Here is a 19,147-nt window from a genome sequence, read left to right on the forward strand (position 1 = left end):
TTAACTTTTAAATTATTGGTAAGGTTCTGACCACGTCTTTGTTCTTCACTAAAATTGTTTTTTATTTCCAAACATTGTCTAAAACAGATTGTTTCATGTATCTGTGTATGTTTTAGAGACATAGTATCAGACTTTTTATGACAGTATTCTTTAAGGTGAAAATAATCTCAGATTAATAAAATAAAAGTTTATGGAAGGTTTCACTAAAAATTATTCTCAGAGGCCAATTAAGATTTTTTAAAAACTTTGTTTTATAAAAAATCAGATATGTACCTTTTCTCTCCTAGGTTTGGGAATTATTTGCCATTTTTGTAAGCGAAACTCTTTACCTCAGTATCAAGCCACAATGCCTGATGGAAAACTGTATAACTTTTGCAATTCCAGTTGTGTGGCTAAATTTCAGGTTTGTTACTTGTTTTGCCTAAGTCCTGGTACCAATAAAATACGTATGGAAAATAATGTAATATTCTTTGTTTAATTTGCTAATTTCTACATATTTTGTTGAGGGTCAGATTGGAGGGTGGAGAATTCAGAGTCACAATAGACAAAAGCCTCACCAGGCCTCTGCTTAGCAAGGACCCTCGAATTGACTTCTTAACTGTGACTTATGACACAGACTTCGAAGGAAAGTAGATTTTCTTGTCGGCCTTTAAACAAGGGTCAGGGTCTAAGAGGAGGGGGAGGAGGAGGATCAGGATCACCTGGAGCGTCTCAGGGGCAAAGCCAGGAGGAAAGGCCGGAGTGGGGGGGGGCTGCTTTGAACTAAGTTCACTGGAGGAGGGCGGGCCTGGAGTGGTGGATTCTCATTGGCTGATGGCCGAGCTGCAGAGATTTCTCATTGGTTGGGTTGTTGCCGGGTAAGGGGAAAATCTTCCCTCTCCGGCTGGGTGTGTTCCGTGAACTGCCCAGGGCTCTATGTTGAAGGAAGTTTTTCTTCACTCATTTTCTCCTCTGGGTGCCTTGTGTGCTTAGTAGATGGTTTGAGTGACATGTGACTTAGGGGGAGTTCCGTTTTATGCGGAGGAAGGGCGGAGGTGTATTTAGCCAGGAAGTGATCAGCTACACTTTGTCTTATCACCTTGCAAATACGCCCCGTGGACGAGGTTGGACTCGTTTGGTTGCCCTGGTTTTAACAGAGACCAGACTAGCTTCAGGGAGACATTTTTGCTTTGGTCCATGTAGAGAAGAACTCTCTGACATAGTTCTTCAGAATTGGAGTTTGGATAGTCTCAGAGGACAGTTAGGGTTAGGGTTAGGAAGTGTGCAAATGAAGCTGGTTGACCACTAGGAAGGAGTGGTTCAGAGGGGATTCAGTGTGAGTCAAGTGGTATGAGTAGGTTTACCTGATGCGTGTGGTATTTCAGGGTATTACTCACGGGTGCCAACCAGTGGTACAGCCGTGCTTTATGAGTTAGTTCATCCAGCAGTTCCGAGTTCCGGGCACTCTACTCTGGTTAATTTATTTAAACTGAAAAATGCAATCTCTTAAGTATATTGCAGTAGATAGTATAATAGTAGTTAGTATTTAAATTGAGGTGGTTTTGAATTCAGACAGGTGAATGTGTCTTTGTTAATAGTTACATCCTTGACAGAGCTTACCTAATAAACCACATTTAAGACTACACTTTTATTTTGGAAGTTGAGGTAATGGCCATGGATATATTCACAGAGTGGTAAACATTACTTTTGACTTGTTGGCTTACCTAAAATAGAAATTAGAGAATAAGAATTAATTAGGTTAGAGGACAGTGTCTTTGGCATGATATTTGTGGATTTTTAACTTCTTTTATTCCTTTTTGATGTTGGGTAACCTGAAATGTTAATTTAAAATGTTTTAACTACTTTTCATTTAATTCAAACTTACATTACCCATGATTTGATAAGAGCATTTGTGTATATACATTGTATATTTTAAAGGAACAATAAATTTAGACTCTTGTTTCTGAGAGTTGCATCCAAGATGAGCCTGCAGGGCATTTTCGTCACTCTGTGACTCTGCATAAAAGTAACATAAGATGACAAATAGAAAAGGAGCATTGCTTAATTTATCTTAAAGCAAACCGTGGATCTTGAACTTTGTCTTCATTAGATGTTTTTCCACTTCAGAGTAAGATAAAGGGATAGTATTTAATTTGTTTTGAAAGGATAATTTAATGGACTTAAATTTTTTAGAAATACTAAGGGTAGTGTTGCTTGGTTTTATTTTAAAAATATATTCACCTGATAGTTATGGTCTTAAATCTGCATGTTTTCTTTTCACAAATATTAATTGTGCAATGCATGCAGAAGCTTTAAAGTGATAAAAGGTTTTTTTCCTCTGCCTACTGCCACCTTGAAAACCATTTTATTAACTATTTTATAGATTCAGAAGATTATATGCAGTATAGATTAATGAATGATCATGAAATATCAGCATACTCACCACTTAGGTGAGAAAGTAGAACAAAACTTTTAAAGCCCATGTGTGGTTATAAAAGTGAAATAAAACTAAAATAAATTCCTGGTATCAGTACTAGTCTGTAAATCTTTTCCCCCCAACTTTGTATAAGAAATAATTAAGTAAAAAAATATAAAAAGGCTGCTTTCACGGATGGGCTTGGAATGAAAATGATGGCATTACTGCAGTTGGAAGAAATCATTAGTGAATGAGCTATTGGAGACAGAGTTAGAAGCTGGGTTCTTTTCTTGTTTATTTACTAGTTCAGAACTTGGTGAACTAACCTCCCTGTTTTTGCTTATAGTTTCTTAAAGAAAAAATCATATTGAACATTATGATCTTTTTCCTTTTCCATATTATTTTAAATCATAATAATCATGTGATTAAAAAATGAACCTCGGTTTATAAACTAACTTAGTACGCTAGGAGTTTTAAAGGCAGAATTCAGAAATGTAATCTTATATGTTGAGGAAATAACAATGTAAGCCAGATATGTATTTCTGGACATAGTTGATATTTGATGGGAATCACAAATAAAAGTCCTAAAGCCCACATCAGACTCTGTGTTTTGTTCTTTGTTTTAGGCTCTCAGCGTGCAGTCCTCTCCAAATGGCCAGTTTGTAGCGCCCAGTGATATTCAGTTGAAATGCAACTATTGCAAAAATTCCTTTTGTTCAAAACCAGAAATCCTGGAATGGGAGGCAAGTCCTGCTTGGCTGTGCATGTCTTGTAGTGCTAAGATGAAAGCCTGGTGTGTAACATGGGCTTCCATTCGAGAGTTTGTTTCTTACTGGATAATGATTTGTTTTTCAGATTTTGTAATGATTGGATTATTTGCTTTTTTTATGTTGGAGTGGCACCAACAAGGGATCTGGGTTTTTTTTAGGTCACACAAAAGATTACTGAAGTCATGTTCAGTGTGTATTATGTCCATAACAGTGTACAGAATGCCATGTGGTTTAGCTGCATGCCTGGATCGTCTGTTTGTACAGTATCGTGCCCACCTGTCTTCCCACCCTGCGTCTTTATAATGTCTGTGAACCACAGTATCTGCTGTTGCCTTATAGTTACCATGTAATCATTTAACGTTTTATAGTTGTTCTAATAAAAGACTCCCAGTGTACATTTTCCCTTCCTCATCATTCTTGCCTTCACTAGTTTATTAATTTACTTTGCCATAGCTTTTTGCTGTTAGCCAAAACTCTGATCATTAATGTTTGTTTCAATAAGGGGGCAGTGATGGGTGGAGGGAGGGAATGAGAGTGGGGTAGGATGGCCCTGGCTGGACGCTGGTTCTTGAGCAGTGTTCACCCTTAGCCATTCTTTCTTTCCCCCTTTTTGAGGGTCTGGAGCGTGCAGCTGAATGGTGGACAAGGCGTAGTGCTAACAGCCACTGCTCTTGAGCCAAACTTCTGAGTGGCTGGTGGCAAGTCACTCAGGATCTGAGTCTTAGGCAGAAGGTGATATACAGACTGGATTTACGTGATTGCTAAAGTACCGTGGAAATCTGGAATTTTATTATTTAGTCCCTAGAGAATTGTTTTGTTTTGTTATTTTGCTTGGTGCCATCTCAAGAACATTTAAACTGGTCATTCTTAGAGACCGTTGTTGCCACCCAGCGAGGATTGTCAGTGACTGTTACCCTCTTTAAATCACGGCAGGGAGGATGCTGAAGGCCCAGTAAGAGGGAGCAGAGCAGCGGTGGAGAGTGAGGAAGGAAGGTGGAAAGTGAGCACGTAGTGCCTTCTGGGGGACCAGGACCCTGCAAAGACCGGGCTCTGGTGATCTGGGTGAAGCAGGGTCCTCTCCACCCACTCCACTCTGGCCCTGCCCCGCTTTTGTGGCCTTGGTGTGTCACTTTATTTACGTGGAGGTGTTGTGGTGGAGTGAGCTAAAGCTCTGTCGACCTGGTGGGAGTCCCTCAGGGGCTTCTGGCTGCTCGTTCCTCGGTTGGCAGTTGTGGCTCCTTGGTTGCTGTTTCCTCTTATAAGTTAATGTCCCCTGTGGGCGCCTCTCCACTGATCCCCATGGTTGCCTTACTGCTCGGGTTGCTAACGAGACTTTCACCTTCCCTCTTGGCCTTCAGGTAGCTCTGCTGAGTGTTAGGTGGGCGATTTAGACCTCGTCCGTGTCCTCCATGATAGGAGAGGAAGGTCCACCATGAAGGTTTAATGGACTCTGATGTTTGAAAAGCATCTTTGGCTGCTGTGGGTTTGGGGAAGGAGAAATAACTAATCACTAACCTTACTCTGGTCTGCGGAGCCAGCGCAGTCTCAGCAGCGCCCGAGTGGTGGCCCCAGGCTGCATGCTTGCCCCGTGGTGGGTCTGTTACCTTCAAGCTGTGACAGGAAGGTGACTGAGCCTGCTTGACGACATTTGACAGAGTATTTCTTTTTGAGTGCAACTGCTATTATTGTCACAACTCATCTTTCTCTAGCTTACCCACGTTGTGTCTTCCATCCTCCTCCTCCCACCTCCCCAGTTCTGTAGCAGCACCAGGCTGCCGTCTTGCTTTAGTGCCACTGGTACTTTCCCTGAGTAATTTTACGTAGTGATGTTGAATTTTGTGGAGCGATGTCTAAATACAGCAGTGAACTAGTTCAGCTAGGTGTCTGTGGCCTATAGGAAATGTATCCCAAGGATTATAACATTAAATAGGTAACTGATTTAACTTTGTTTCTGTAAAAGTGGCTTGTTTATTTCTTAAACTTGTTCTTGAGGTGGTTGTCATGTACTTACCAAGGTTCCCATTGTGCATTTAGAACAAAGTGCATCAGTTCTGCAGCAAAACTTGCTCAGATGACTATAAGAAGCTGCATTGCATAGTTACGTATTGCGAATACTGTCAAGAGGAGAAGACTCTTCATGAAACAGTAAATTTCTCTGGCGTTAAGAGACCTTTCTGTAGTGAAGGCAAGTGTACATACAGTGTTGTTCATAACTTTTATTAATATTTAATGTTCTTTTTTTGCCAAGATATTTTCAAAATATGTAACTACATATGTTCAGAGTGACTATAATTTTAGCATAGCTGAACAAAAAAATTGAGCTCACTTTTTTACTGACTTGTTTTATTACTTTGCATATATTTGTAGACCTCTGAGCCTGAGGGTGTTTCATCTCTTAAGAATTTGGTGACCTGTTTTTCCATTCCCAGAAAGTTTTGAGAATAAAATAAAAGCAGTATCACACATGTCCTTCCTAAACATACAAGCTGGCTTTCCAGGTGGATTAGAATTGGTTTCCATTGGCCCCCATTCCCTGCCCCCCTTACTGCCTGCTCTGCAGAGATGTCAGTGTCCCAGCAGGGGAGTCACAGGTGGCCTCACTGCACTGAGCAAGTACCGTCGGGGCTTCCGCTCGGGATGCCCGGGAGATGCTGGCTCTGCCGTGGCACATTCCAGGCCTGCCTTTCCTCACGTGTGTGCCTGCTGCTCGGTGCCGGGCAGCAGACGGCAGAAACCAGTCCGCGTCTCATTCTCGGTCTCCAGAGGCGGGAAGCAGGCTTGTGGGTTTCGGTTTGGGGCTCTTCTTGTTTTCAATTTCCCCACATGTCATGCTCTCGCTCTGCGTGGCCCCTGCCTTCTGTTCTTTCTGCCCAGACCCTGGACTCGCAGCCCTTCTATCTGCTGTCCTCTTCTGTTATTTTCTAGTTGGTTTTTTTTTTTTTTCCTTCTTCCAGGATCCACTTTTTCTATAGGTTTCTACTGCTAGTTAGGGGCAAGAAAAAGGTTGGAAGTCCTAAATGCCAGCTGTAGGGACTGGCAGCAACACCACAGGATCATTAGTCTGTTCACACTTCGTGCATTTCACACACAAGGCATGTGTGCAGGAGGGTGCTGCCTGGAGCAGGCCTCCTGGTCACGTAGGGTCAGTAACTGTGTTTACTGATAGAGTGCAGCTGCAGTGAAAAGTGACACAGTGTTTCATTGAAAAGATTGATTCTGAATTCATTTACCTCTTTTTACACCTGAATTTTTGTGCAGTGACAGCCTTAAGTGATTTGTAAGTCTGAACATACTTGTGTTGATGGCTAACATACATGTCAATGATCTTGTACCATTTGGATTACATGGATTTTATTAAAATGAAAGACAAGTAGGAGATAAATAATTGACATTGAAGAAGTTAATTTTCAAGGAGAGACTTAATGACTTTAGTTGGGCAATCAAAGGATGTGTATCCTTTTCCTATTTAATCTGTTTTGTGCTTTCTCTGACTGCACCTACTTCTCTGCTGGAACCCATCAGAAATGGCAAAACATGTAATACCTGGCACCACCATTAAAATCTAGTTAGAAAGATAAAGCTAATAAGGTGAACTATTACACGTTTTAAATTGGAGTTCAGAATAAAAAGCCACGGGGACAGAAGATAAGCAACTGCTGAGTAAATTCCGTAGGAAACAGCCGCAGTCCTTTCCTCCTTAGAGAGTGGGTAGGGTTTCAGTAGGCGCGTGAGGGAAGGTCGCTCTTAGTGCACGGCCTGAGTAGATGTACGAAGACTCTTCATCCTTAGAGAGCCATCAAAAGGAGTAAGATTTATATGTAAAAGCACTTACCATGCATTTACATAGTAGGTGAAGGAAGTGTTTTATTGAAGGAAGAGGGTAACAAAATGTTCTCTCTGAATAAGTCATTAAGCCAGTTCCCTGCAGGTCCTCTAGAGTGACAGAGACAGGTAAGGCTAGGAAATGTGGCTCACGTGCCTACTTAGTTGAATGTATCTTTAGGTTTACTCAGTGCCTCTCCATAGTCTACATGCTTCATTTTTCTAAAATGCCTATTTGGTATGTGTTTATGATACTGAAGATCATATTTAAATAGAACAAATGAAACAGCTCTGAGACATTACTAGACTTGCAGGTCTTAGAACATTAATTATTTGAACTCACATGATATCTACTATTCCACCTTCCGTTCCAGTTTTTATAGGCTGGTGTTGATTGCAGTAGATTTCACAATTTTAATCAGGAGAAAAAGAGGAATTTATACGTAAATTTATAGATGCTTTCCAAAGCCAATTATCTATTTGATCTATAAGCTTTCTTACCTCAAAAATTAAATTTTTGACGTGTTTTTGTTTTAATATTAAAACCTTGTATTTTTCAGGCTGCAAACTATTGTACAAACAGGATTTTGCAAGACGTTTAGGACTGAGATGTGTTACTTGCAACTATTGCTCTCAGCTGTGTAAGAAGGGGGCAACGAAGGAGCTGGACGGCGTGGTGAGGGACTTCTGCAGCGAGGACTGCTGTAGGAGGTTTCAGGACTGGTACTACAAGGCAAGTAGTGCAGGACTTGCTTACAGCAGTGCGGGGCCAGTCTTTGACAAAGTACAAGCGTGGCAGCCTGTTAATCGCATAAGTGTGCACACGTTAGGCCTAGCCTAGATTGTACATGTGATTAAATATTTGTCATTCCAGTTTGTTTTTTATACCTTGAAGTAGTATTTTTGCTTGTTTTATAACTTAGGTACCAGTCCAAACTAGGATATTTCCAGCAGTGTAGTTTAACAAAATGGGTTATTTATCTAAAATTTGTGTCTTTATTTCACTAAACAAATATTTTTGATGAGAGTACTTTATCAGTTTTGAACCCTGGCAGGTAATCATTCTGGATTCTTGGAATGCATTTTTAAATACTTGGATTTTTTTTTCCCTTTTTAATTGTGAATCTTTGGAGAGTTTCAAATTGAAAGGACACAATATGAATAGAGACCAAACACATTTACTTTGAAATTGTAAATAAGTGTATGTGTCTTAGTAAACTCTACTTCTAAAAAAGTAGGACACCCCCTATGGTCCATCGTATTGGTTTCGGCCCACATTTGGGCTTTGTTTAGTCAAGATACTACCCAAGAAAAAGCATCCTTCATTACTCAATAGAAAACCATCTCAGTGCTGAAGCTTCGTTGTGGACACGGTCCTAAAACATGAGAGGAGGGGTATCAACTGTAACCTCAAAGTGGTGAAGTGCTGCCAAAGAAGCAGCACGATGGCTGAAATATGTAGAATATTGTTTAAGTTCACTTAATGAAAGTGACTAGTGTTAAAATGATACTACTTAAGAGAATCATGGGAATTCTTGGTGTAGTTCTTGAATATCTACAGCTCAACATAGTAACAAACATTGTTTACATAAAAAGAGGTGGAAGATACTTTCTGGGCTGTCATAGGCTAGGATTTTGCTGCACTTTTAAAGTTACTTCATTATTTTACTGTTTATATTTTAAGCCTTAAGATTAAAAGTAAGGTTTATATTTAGAAACACACAGGACGGACATAACAACAGCCCCACCAAGCGTCCCTTTCAGTCTAAACCAGCACCTTTTTCTGTTTAGACAGATGAGAAGTCTCAGAAATCTGACTTTAATGGCTCTAAATGCTCAGTTTTAGCTCAGTGCACACACAAATGCACCCTTTTCTCCACTGTTTAGGAGGTTTTAATGTTTGAAAATTGGTTTTGGATAATTTCAAAACTGTGAAGATATTTAGTGGCTAAAAATAATAAAATTGCATTTTATTCTTACTATCTGCCATCTTTTTCATCATTTATTTTACAGTTTGAGACAGAGGATTTCCCTGTCATTTTTTATTTTATAAATTTCTGCCTAATTGTATAATTGTTAATACAAAACTTTAATTTTTTCCAAATAATCTTTTTTGGAGGATGCTGTTTTTTGTTACATAGCACATGAAATGTATTTCTCTGACATCTTTGAATGTATTTTTCTGTTTTCTTTTATATCACTTATAATTAAAATAGAATTTTTTCTTTTTTGGGAAGCGAAGAAGTTGTTTGGCAAAAGACCAGATTGTTCTAGATGTAGCCATTTGTTCCATTTCCTATTTAAAGGATAATTGTATCTAATGTATTTTTATATGTTCAGTGATGAAATTTCAACAAGGCAGTGCATTTCAGAAAGTGTTAGTTAAATACAGCAGCGTCATGACACGCTGTGTAATCTGAGGGGTAAAGTCACCCACCGGAACTTGTAAAGCAAGGACGGTGGTGGTTTTTAAATAGAGTCATAGGATCACCAGCTTTGAGATGTCTCCTGATCCGTGGTTCGCCCTCTGGAGGGAGCCAGTGCTGTGGTCAGAGATTCATCTTGTTCTGTGAGTCTGTCCACTTGAGTAGTGTTTTCTGCACTTTTCAGGGTCTCCTCACAGCATCTTGAAAATGTGTTAAATTGAGTCCCAACCAAATACTGATGTGTTTGACCTTCTTTTCCCTTCTACTTTTTAAATTTAAGAACTCACAGTTTTCAATTTTAATTCCTAAAAAAGTGCGACCCAGCTTTTATTAGGGAAATAACCTGTGAGGAGTGCCTTGTCAAGGGGAGCAGAGACGTGAGAGCCTGGCTGCCCACGCGCAGCGCCTCTCCTCTCTCTGTGCTTCCGTTTGAGACTGCTTAGAGCATCAGTAACTCACATTTATGTATTTGATAGTATATTTTTAAAATTTCTGCCTGTGTTTGTTTAACTTGACGTTTTGAATGATCTGTGTTTTCTGGTCTGTATAATAGTTTGGTTTTGGATTTAAAATAGAGGTTTATTTAACCACTGTCTCTTCTAAGTTAGAATACAAAATCCATTGAAATCATGCAACCAAAAAATGCTGAGAATAAAATTAATGTTTTTTTCCTTCTCCCAGATAACTCTTTAGAAGGAAGTAGGTTTTACTTTTCCTCAAAGTAGATGTTTCCAGGCATAATGTGAAACCAGGTGGGAGGGTAGTTCTTTTGATTTCTATAAGTTTCAGATTTTATTTTTTTATTTTAATTTTTTGTTGAGGGGGGAGGTAATTAGGTTTGTTCATTTGTTTATTTTTAGAGGAGGTGCTGGGGATTGAACCCAGAACCTTATGCATGCTAAGCATGCGCTTTGCCACTTGAGCTATACCTTCCCCCTTCTATAAGTTTAAAATTTTTGGAGAGAAAAAATTTAGTATGGTAATGGAGTAATAGGTTGGTGTTTGATATATAGTGAAGATAATTAAAAAACCCACTGCAGAATTAGGTCTGATTGGTGAAATGGGAACAAGTGAATGGAAGGTTACAAGGACGTGTGTGTCAACCAGAGGTGAGAGTGAAGCTGCCCAGGAAACGTAAGGGGTCATCCCTGTAGGTTGGTGACCTCTCGTCAGTTTTGAAGGGGAGGCGCCTGCATTAGCTGAGAGGTTGGATTAAGTTTTTGAATTCAGAGCTTAGTTAGTACCTGCCTTGTATTTAGATTGTTTGAATCAGTAACTGTTTTTCCCCCCTTAAAATAACACACAATCCTTGATTTTCCACAGTGACAGGAAAACCACGAAGTGGATGGTGATGCAGTCTTTGTTAAACCAGAAACAAGTCACCCTTGAGGTCTTTACTGTAGAAGTGCTAAGGGTTCCTGAGTTCTCTCGGGACGGAGGGGGTGGGGGACGGGGGGATGGTGGTGACAGTGTTGTAAGGGTTGGTGGTCCCTGACGACGTTTTCAACTTAGCCCACTTCTGAACACTACTAGGAAAGAACAAACCGATAATGAGAGGTTCAGAAGCTCTCAAGTGCTGGTTATGGCAGCAAACTTGGAATTAGTGTTGAATTCTGTTACTGTACTTTGGCCTGAAAAAATACATACGTATTTTGTTTCCATTTGCAAATTAGCATTGATCTTGCCCCTTTTTTCTTTGGGTAGAGAGAAATCATCTAAATTTGTTTTGAACTTCCTAGAAGAAAGGAGCTTCAAGTATTATTACTGCAAATTCCAAATGTCTGTAATTACAAAATAATGAAGTGATTTTATTGTTCAAATTCTTTGGGTGGAATGTGCTTGGGTTTTGGTCTTCTAAATTATTGTGTAAATGGAAATATTACCATATACAAAGAGTCAGCTTAGTAGTTTGTATAGAAATCGCATACAGGTTGATTTTGGGTTTAGATGTTACATTGAGAGAACCTTGTTGCGGTGTTTTGCCCCTGTTTGGATTTTTATTCGCTAGTTATTCATTTAGCTCATTTTGTGTTTCCATTGTCTCTCTAATGTGGTGCACTAAATAAAGTCCAGGTTTCGACTTGGATTGTCTGCTTTGAATCCTGCCTCTGCATTTTCAGTATTTGACCATAAGTCACTTTTGTGAAGCAGTTACTTTTCGTGTGGACCTTACTTCCCAGTCCTGTTGTGGGGAGCAAGGCCCCTCTTGTGCTCAGATCAGTGAGCACAGTGTGAAGCTCCCTTCCTTCCCTTGTGCTGTGGCTTTTCTTTGAATATAAAGTATAAAGAGGGGGGAAACCTGGAAAACTGGAGCACTTCAGTGATTATTTTAAAGAACAGTCTTTGCTGGTGAGAGTTTTACATTGAGACTCTTTTTTTTTTTTTTTTAATTAAGCTAGGATCTGATTGACAGTAGGTGCTAATATTATTGGGGTTACCAGGTTCTATCACCAGCTGTATAACATTTAAGCAAACAGGAGATATGGTCTTGGCATCACTTAATAGTCATAATTTATACTGCAAATCTTCATTCATTTAACATTTATTCAGCAGGAGAAATACCTGATCTGGAGAAATAAAGAGCCCGTGTTCTAACCTTGGGGTATGTTTGTTATATAAGACCTGTTTACCAGCGCAGTTCTTTGCTAATGTCCCGGGAGTTTGACTGAGTGTTGACTCACAGAACTCCTGTTGAGACCTAAAGTGAGAGATTTCAAAGCCCATAGTATAAACTCTAGATTATTTAGAGTAATGGGGAAAAGGTACAGCTATGATTGTTATGAACTATCAAATATTTAATATTTATTGCATTATTAAAACTTCTAAGTTGATGATTAAACCAAAGGGTAATTTAAAAAGTTATAGTAATTTATTTGTACTGTAACTAGATAAAAAACTTGATTATGAAAAGATCTATATTTGAAATTAATCATACCTTTCGATCCACTCATTGATCAGGATGTTAAGAAATAGTGAAAATGGGCAAAATCTAGAAAAAATGAGATCTCTAAAGATTCTGTCCCTAGATTATTCACCATCGTAAAGTATAATTTTTTATGTATGAATTTTAGTTGGTTTTATTTGGTGTTTAACTCATAGACCAGTTGGGGCTGATTGTTTTCCTTGAAATAGTTCAAATTTGTCTTAAAGCAGAATTGTTTTTTTTGATTCATTAAACATTGAGTGTTTTAAAACATGAACTTTTAAGTTCTTATTAAAATTAAATCAGTGTGTTTGTTAAAGCTTTTCAAATTTATTACATTAAACTGCTGAGAAACAACATCCACGATTTTCTCAGCATAGGAGCTGGCTTCAAATTTTTCTGGTCTTTACCCTCCTATGAATTGGTCTGTTACGAGCTCGTGAATCTGGGAGGTCTGTTCACTGGTCAGAGATTTTCAGTGCAGTTCGATGTAGGAGTCTCAGCTGGACCAGTGCAGAGGCTCGCAGAGCTGTAGGATGCGCTGTTCCAGTGGGGTCTCCCACATGCACGTTTGTTTGCTGGGCTTTGTAATGCTGGTCTTTGACTCCCGGTAAGTAAAGAAAGGGGTTTTGACAGGTAAGATGCTACTTTTCTCCACTCTTGTGGGTTTCACTGTGTATTTATGATTTATCTTATAATTTTATTTTTTCTTTATCAGACCTTGTTTTGTCACTTTTGGCAATAATCACTGAGGCTTGTAAAAATCTTTCAAAGTGCACGTCTGGCTTTGTAACCCTTGTGACTGGGCTCTGTGGTCCCTCCTCCCCTCCAGGCCGCGAGGTGCGACTGCTGCAAGTCTCAGGGGGCGCTCCGGGAGCGGGTGCAGTGGCGCGGGGAGATGAAGCACTTCTGCGACCAGCACTGCCTGCTGCGCTTCTACTGCCAGCAGAACGAGCCCAACATGGCCACGCAGAAGGGGCCCGAGAACTTGCACTACGGTACGGGGGGCGGGGCCGGGGGACCCCTGCGGTCTCTGCCTTCGGCGGTGGTGGCGATCTCAGTGGTTGGGTCTGCAGGTGGCTGAGCTATGTCCACAGTTTCCTTGGGTGGGGGTGCCTTGCGTGGTGTTTCTGTGGGTGTGCTGCTTTTTATTAAATTCTTTTTTGTTTTTTTCTTTTCATTTTTATTTATTTTTCTTAATTTAATTTAATTTAATTTCTTATTTTATTCTCTTAAAAATGTAATGCTAATCGAAAAAGTAGAGTATAGTTGGGGGTAGAGAGAAGCTAAACAGAATTATGACGAAAGTTGTAAAAAGTTCCTTTGTGTATCTTATGTCACATGCAGTTTTAAATGAAAACCGTTTTTAGCAAAGTGTGCTGCGGGCAGGCGAGTGGGGAGAGACAGCAAGCTCTTTAGAAACTGTGACTTCCTAGAGAAATCTAAGAATATAGTGTTGCCACCGGGAATGCATGCCTTCTGGGGCTCAGCATAGGGAAGGGTTAATTCCACCTATTCAGCGGGTATGTCAGCTCTCACAGTTCATATTCTTCACTTAAATATTTTCTTCAGTAACTTTTAAAAATCAGTAAAATGTAATGAGAAACAGGGATGTAGAAAATTCTGAAGAAAGTAATATTTGTCTTACTTTAAATTTGTTTGTTTCTAGATCAGGGTTGTCAGACGTCCCGATCCAAAATGACAGTAAGTATTGCTCAAGTGAAGTGCTGAATGTGGCTGTCGTCACGTGGGGGGCAGAAAGCTGTTAGTCCAGCTTGATCTGCTGTGATGAGGGGAGGCTTTGACCTTCCTCTGTTGAGATGGTCGTGAGTTTCGCATTCAGCTGAGCTCCCGGTGTTCAGACAAATCCTTTCCTACCTGCTGAGGAGTGGCAGAGGGAATGAACTGTGGCCTTGACCCACGTCGGGCGAGAGGGACACAGAAACACTTTGCTGCAGCAGCAGCGGTGGTGGCTGCGCCTGGCCTTGGCAGCTGTGACAGAGCTTCCGAGTGGTTGAGCAGAATGCCCCGTGGATGGGGGAAGTGGGAGGAGGAGCGATGAGCCAGGTGTGTGTGTTTGGAAAAACTACCCTTGGGGCCCAGCTAGGAGAGCCCGTGGTGGAATCTGAGGGGCGAGGGCAGGGGCAGGCCAGCAGTGGTTTTGTGCAGATACTCCTCAGTAGGGACTGAAGGTCTGTGCTGGGACCAGAACTTGTGCGTTTTTAACTTTGAAAAGTATTTCCATAATGTTTCCTTCTGGGCTGTTCTTTTAGTTTTTTTCTGCTTTTTCTTTCTTTTGGTGAAATACATCCATTCTGCTTTTATGTTAGCATTTAAAGACGCTCATGGCTTGGAAGTAGCCATTCATGTGTGGCAGTAGGAGCAGTGCTGTGCCGCACCTGGAGCAGGGCCCGCCCTCTCTGCTGGTCTGCAGGTGACCATGGTCACGTAAAGTGACATCCCTGTCCCCAGGATCCCCTGTGGGAATCTGCGTTGGCGTCACAGTGAGTCTCTGGGCTAGTTTTGTCCTGGTAGAAAAGAGAAAAATCAGTGGTTCTTGGCTCTGGCTAGATACTGGAATCACTTGGGGAGTTTTCAGAACCTTCAGATGGGTTCCAACTCAGAAATTCCGTATTTTTGAGAAGTTTTTCAGGTGATAGTAATATGTAAGCACAGTTCAGAATCACGGATGAGGCTGAAAGATTGCTGTTTGATATCACTCCATTCAGTTTTTGCTTTTGATGTTAATAGTTGGGCAGAATTCTACAAAAATAAGCGTGCTTTTTCCTTGGCTGTCTCCCCCATCTGTTCCCCCCGTGGAAGTAAAGTTTTTAAGTCAGACAACTGAGGAGTATTCAGCTGAACCGTCTCGAGTCTGGTAGCAGGCATGCTGATCCCTGCTGCGGGGCAGGAAGATGGTCCCTCTCGACACCCCCCACCAGCACCTAGGCCACCTCCTCTGACGGCGGGAGGACCGAGGGGCTAAGTCAGTGCCCTGCAGCCCTGTCCTCTTGTCATAGAAGCTCCCTCCATCTTCTCTTAAGTTCGGGGAGTCTTTTAGTTCCTCACCCGTAAGCTTCAAAGGCTGCGTGCTCAGCTGCGTGGCTTTGGGTCACTCTCCTGACTGTTGTTTGTGTGCCTTTCCCTTGTTTGTAGCATGGAGGTGAGGGTGGCACCGCACAGGCGCCACCACAGGCAGTACTGAACCCACCTCCACAGGCAGGGCGCCTGGTGGTTAGAACTGGGTCGGATGAGTCCAGACTTCAGAACCTGCAGCTCCCAGGTTGTGCGACTTCTGAGCCTGTCTCCTCATCTGCAGAATGAGAGTGAAGAAAGGCCTGCCGCCTCCTGTGGGGTGTGAGGGTTAAATAACTCATGTCCGAGGCGTGTCATGTTGGTGTTTGCCTCAGGTCTTAGTCCGCGTGAGCCGCTGGGACAGGACACCGTAAACGAGACAGCCTACAAGCCCCACGGTTCTGAGGCCGGGCTCTGCTGTCAGGGCTCCAGCAGATCCGATGTCTTCCTCGTTCACAGGCTTGTGCTGGAAACAAGTGTCCTTTTCACAATCTAATTAATGCCAGTTGTCGTGTTTGTGTACTTTTTGTTGGTGATTTTGCTATTTAAAGTGTCCCCAAGCATAATCAAAATGCCATTTGTTGTGCTAAGCACCAAAGGCTGACGGAGCCTGGCGGGAACACTGCTAGGTGAGCTTTGTCCAGTGGGCTGGGGTCCGTGCTCGTGTGGCTGCTTCCAGAAAGAGGACGGGAAACGCATCATGTGTAGAGCTGAGGGTGTGTCTGTAGTGCACAGTGGAGTCGGTGGCGTCGTGACCACAAGCGTGGTTCATGGGCTTATGTCTGATTAAACAAAGCAGGATTGGGTGGGTGTGACACCCTCCTTCCCTGGGGCTGTGCCACAGCACCGCCTCTGGAGCAAAGTGTCTGTGGGGACTGTGTGGCCTTAACTGCCCAGATAACTTTGCCTGTGCCCTTTCCCGTGTCTGCAGGTAGGGTGGAGAGCTCCCAGGTGTAGCCTGCCAGCCCCAGGACGGGGGTGTGTGTATGTGAGTGTGTGTGTGAGTATGTGTTGCACGTGGTGCAGTGGTGAGCGTGATGAGGCGGCCAAGACTGTGTCTGTGGGAGAAGTTTCTGAAATTGCAGTTACTGGGATGTAGGAAACACAACTCAAAGTTTGATAATAGTTTTGGTAATTCTTTTCATCATTTTTCTTATCTTTGCAAATTTAGTGCCAGGTAAAAGCAGTTTTTCCAGTAGAGGGAGCTAGAGTATCAGAAAGCCATAGTAATTGCAGGAACTTTTTCCTTTACAGATAAATTTTAAAAAGCCAAATAATTTTCAGAATTCAGTTTAACTGCCTTGCTATTTTATTTAAAAGTGAGACTTTTTACTTTTTTAAAAGAATATGCTGATGGTATCTTTGAAAGACACACCTGTGCAGAAGGAATGATTATCACCGCTTTGCCTGTGGCTGGGATAGATTTGTGTTCATCTCCCAGATCACGTCTGTGGCTGACATGATACAACTCGTGTGTTTTGAGTATATTCTTCCACTTTTGTGTGTTCCCTTCGCTGGACCTAGAAACAAGATACTCACTAACACCAGAAAGTCACACAAATTAAAGGAAAATTAAGTGTTTCTCTTTGCTTCTCTGTAGGGCTCAGCACCTCCGCCTTCTCCGACCCCCAACAAGGAGATGAAGAACAAAGCGGTTCTGTGCAAGCCTTTAACCATGACCAAGGCCACTTACTGCAAACCCCACATGCAGAGCAAGTCCTGTCAGACGGGTAATTGCCCTCGCTGAGTGGGATCCCTGCTTTTCTCAAATCATAGGCTACAGAATAGAGGTTTTTGGTCACTGTCGTTTTTCTGTTCATTTTGCTTATCCAGTTTTAGACATTGCCTTGAGAATACAGCATATCTTTTAAAATCATTAGTGAAGATCAATCTCTAATAAAGGCCCACAATACAAGTTAGTTCACCAGAGGTAAAACGCTGTGTCAGAAATTTTGTGGAGCTGAGACCCACTAGAGTTAAAGTGCTCCCTCAGAGAAATCCAGCTCCCGGAGTGCGGTCTATAACATAACTGTTCCGTTGCCGTGTCAGAATGAGATGAAATTACTCAAATATGTATTTTCATCAACTTTAAATGTTAGCTGTATTCTAATCGTTTGATTAAATAAAACTTTTTGTGGCGGGAAATCTGGTAGGCTGTTTTTAAAGGACGTTTTCTTTCTATTTAAAGAAAAAGGTCTTAATTCTGCTTGTGCTCTCTGCAAGTTAGAAGAGCTGCTTCAGTCACTTTTGTTGTTTTTAGCTTAACCGCATTGTGTGACACCTGAAGTTCTCTGACACGGGTCCCGAGGCCCTCAGTTTCTCGTGACCACACCCAGACTGAGCCCTGTGAGCAGGTGCCGCTCGCTGACGCCGCCTCGGGCCCTTTTATGCTTTCAGACGGCGGCTGGAGGGCAGAGCGCGTGCCGGTGCCGGTGCCGGTGCCTGTGTATGTGCCGGTGCCCATGCACATGTACAGCCAGAGCGTGCCCGTGCCTACCACGCTCCCCGTTCCCGTAAGTCAGCCCTCAGCTCCCCCACAAGCGGTCAGCGGGTGCCGGGGGTGGGGCGGTGTGGGTGCAGTCACTACCTGGGGGGCTGGCCGAACGGAGGTGCCTTGCCTTCTGCTCAGTTAACTTAGGGCCGGCGGAGCGTCTGCCGGAGGCTGCCTTGTGTTTAACCAGGTACGTGCTCTTCCTTGAGTGTGAAGTTTAGCAGAGTCTGTGTCACTTTACACGTGCCGTGTTCAAGGTCATTTTAGGAAGAAAGATTTGTGAGCTGTGAGGTGTAAAACGGAAACACGGAATAGAGTTTCATGTAAAGCATCACCATCTGCAGTGCTTGGGGCGCTGCATCAGGGCTTGGCCGCTGTAACCCCCTGGTGGACAGAAACACCTCAGTAAGCACTTGGATTTTGATTTCAAAAAGTGGCTGCTTAAATTGTTCCAGACTCTGGGTGCAGGCAGAGAAGCTGCCTGCAGGGCTGTCTTCTGAGCATGTTTACCCACCAGCACGAGGGCCTCTAGCCTCACGCAGCTACTGGGCCGTGGGCAGCGTGTGGAGCATGCTCATTGAATTTCCAAGACTTGGTGTGGAAAAAAATAAGATCTCATTGTAGATCTCATTTTAATATTGATTATATGTTGAAATTATAATATTTTGAATGTATCAAGTTAAATAAAATGTATTACTGAAATTGAAAAAAAGCTGCAATTTTGGCACTTTCTTTGTCACAGCTGACATCTCAATTTTTGCTCGTTTTTTGGGGGCAAGTAATTAGGTTTACTTATTTATTTATGTTTTTTGATGGAGGTGCTAGAGATTGAACCCAGGACGTTGTGCATTCTAAGCACGCTGTCTGCCACTGAGCTATACCCTCTCCCGACATCTCAGTTTTGATGTGTGTTCTTTCCAAGCAGTATATAAAGTAGATCATTAATTTGCAGAAATACCTTTTAACATGTGAACCTAACAGTTAGCTTTTGGTTACTTAGGTGCCAGTTCCCGTGTTTCTGCCCGCCCCCTTGGACAGCAGTGAGAAGATCCCTGCAGCAGCGGAGGAGCTAAAAAGCAAAGTTTCTTCAGAGCCTCTCGATACAGAGCTGCTCACGGTGACAGACGTGATGACCGAGGATGAGGGGGGAGCGGAGGGCGCCGACGTCAACAGTGAGCTCGCTCTGTCCCACTCGTGAACCGTGTCGTGCTGGAGCAGGGTTGTGGCTGTCCCAGCCTGTCCGGG

At 42.3% G+C, this 19,147-nt stretch overlaps 1 protein-coding gene across 4 annotated transcripts in view; it reads left to right on the forward strand.

Moving 5' to 3' along the window:
• ZMYM2 (zinc finger MYM-type containing 2) overlaps window positions 1–19,147 on the forward strand; it is a 70,900-nt gene that overhangs the window by 39,589 nt on the left and 12,164 nt on the right. For all 4 annotated transcript variants that reach the window (XM_074377860.1, XM_074377858.1, XM_074377857.1 and 1 more), the window contains 9 exons: window positions 288–403; window positions 3,022–3,138; window positions 5,200–5,350; window positions 7,548–7,720; window positions 13,169–13,334; window positions 14,006–14,040; window positions 17,012–17,141; window positions 17,809–17,924; window positions 18,903–19,074. In XM_074377860.1, the coding sequence (XP_074233961.1) occupies window positions 288–403; window positions 3,022–3,138; window positions 5,200–5,350; window positions 7,548–7,720; window positions 13,169–13,334; window positions 14,006–14,040; window positions 17,012–17,141; window positions 17,809–17,924; window positions 18,903–19,074 (1,176 nt within the window). The remainder of the gene's footprint in view (window positions 1–287; window positions 404–3,021; window positions 3,139–5,199; window positions 5,351–7,547; window positions 7,721–13,168; window positions 13,335–14,005; window positions 14,041–17,011; window positions 17,142–17,808; window positions 17,925–18,902; window positions 19,075–19,147) is intronic.

This window comes from Camelus bactrianus, chromosome 14 (genome assembly GCF_048773025.1).
Source record: "Camelus bactrianus isolate YW-2024 breed Bactrian camel chromosome 14, ASM4877302v1, whole genome shotgun sequence".
NCBI lineage: Eukaryota > Metazoa > Chordata > Mammalia > Artiodactyla > Camelidae > Camelus > Camelus bactrianus.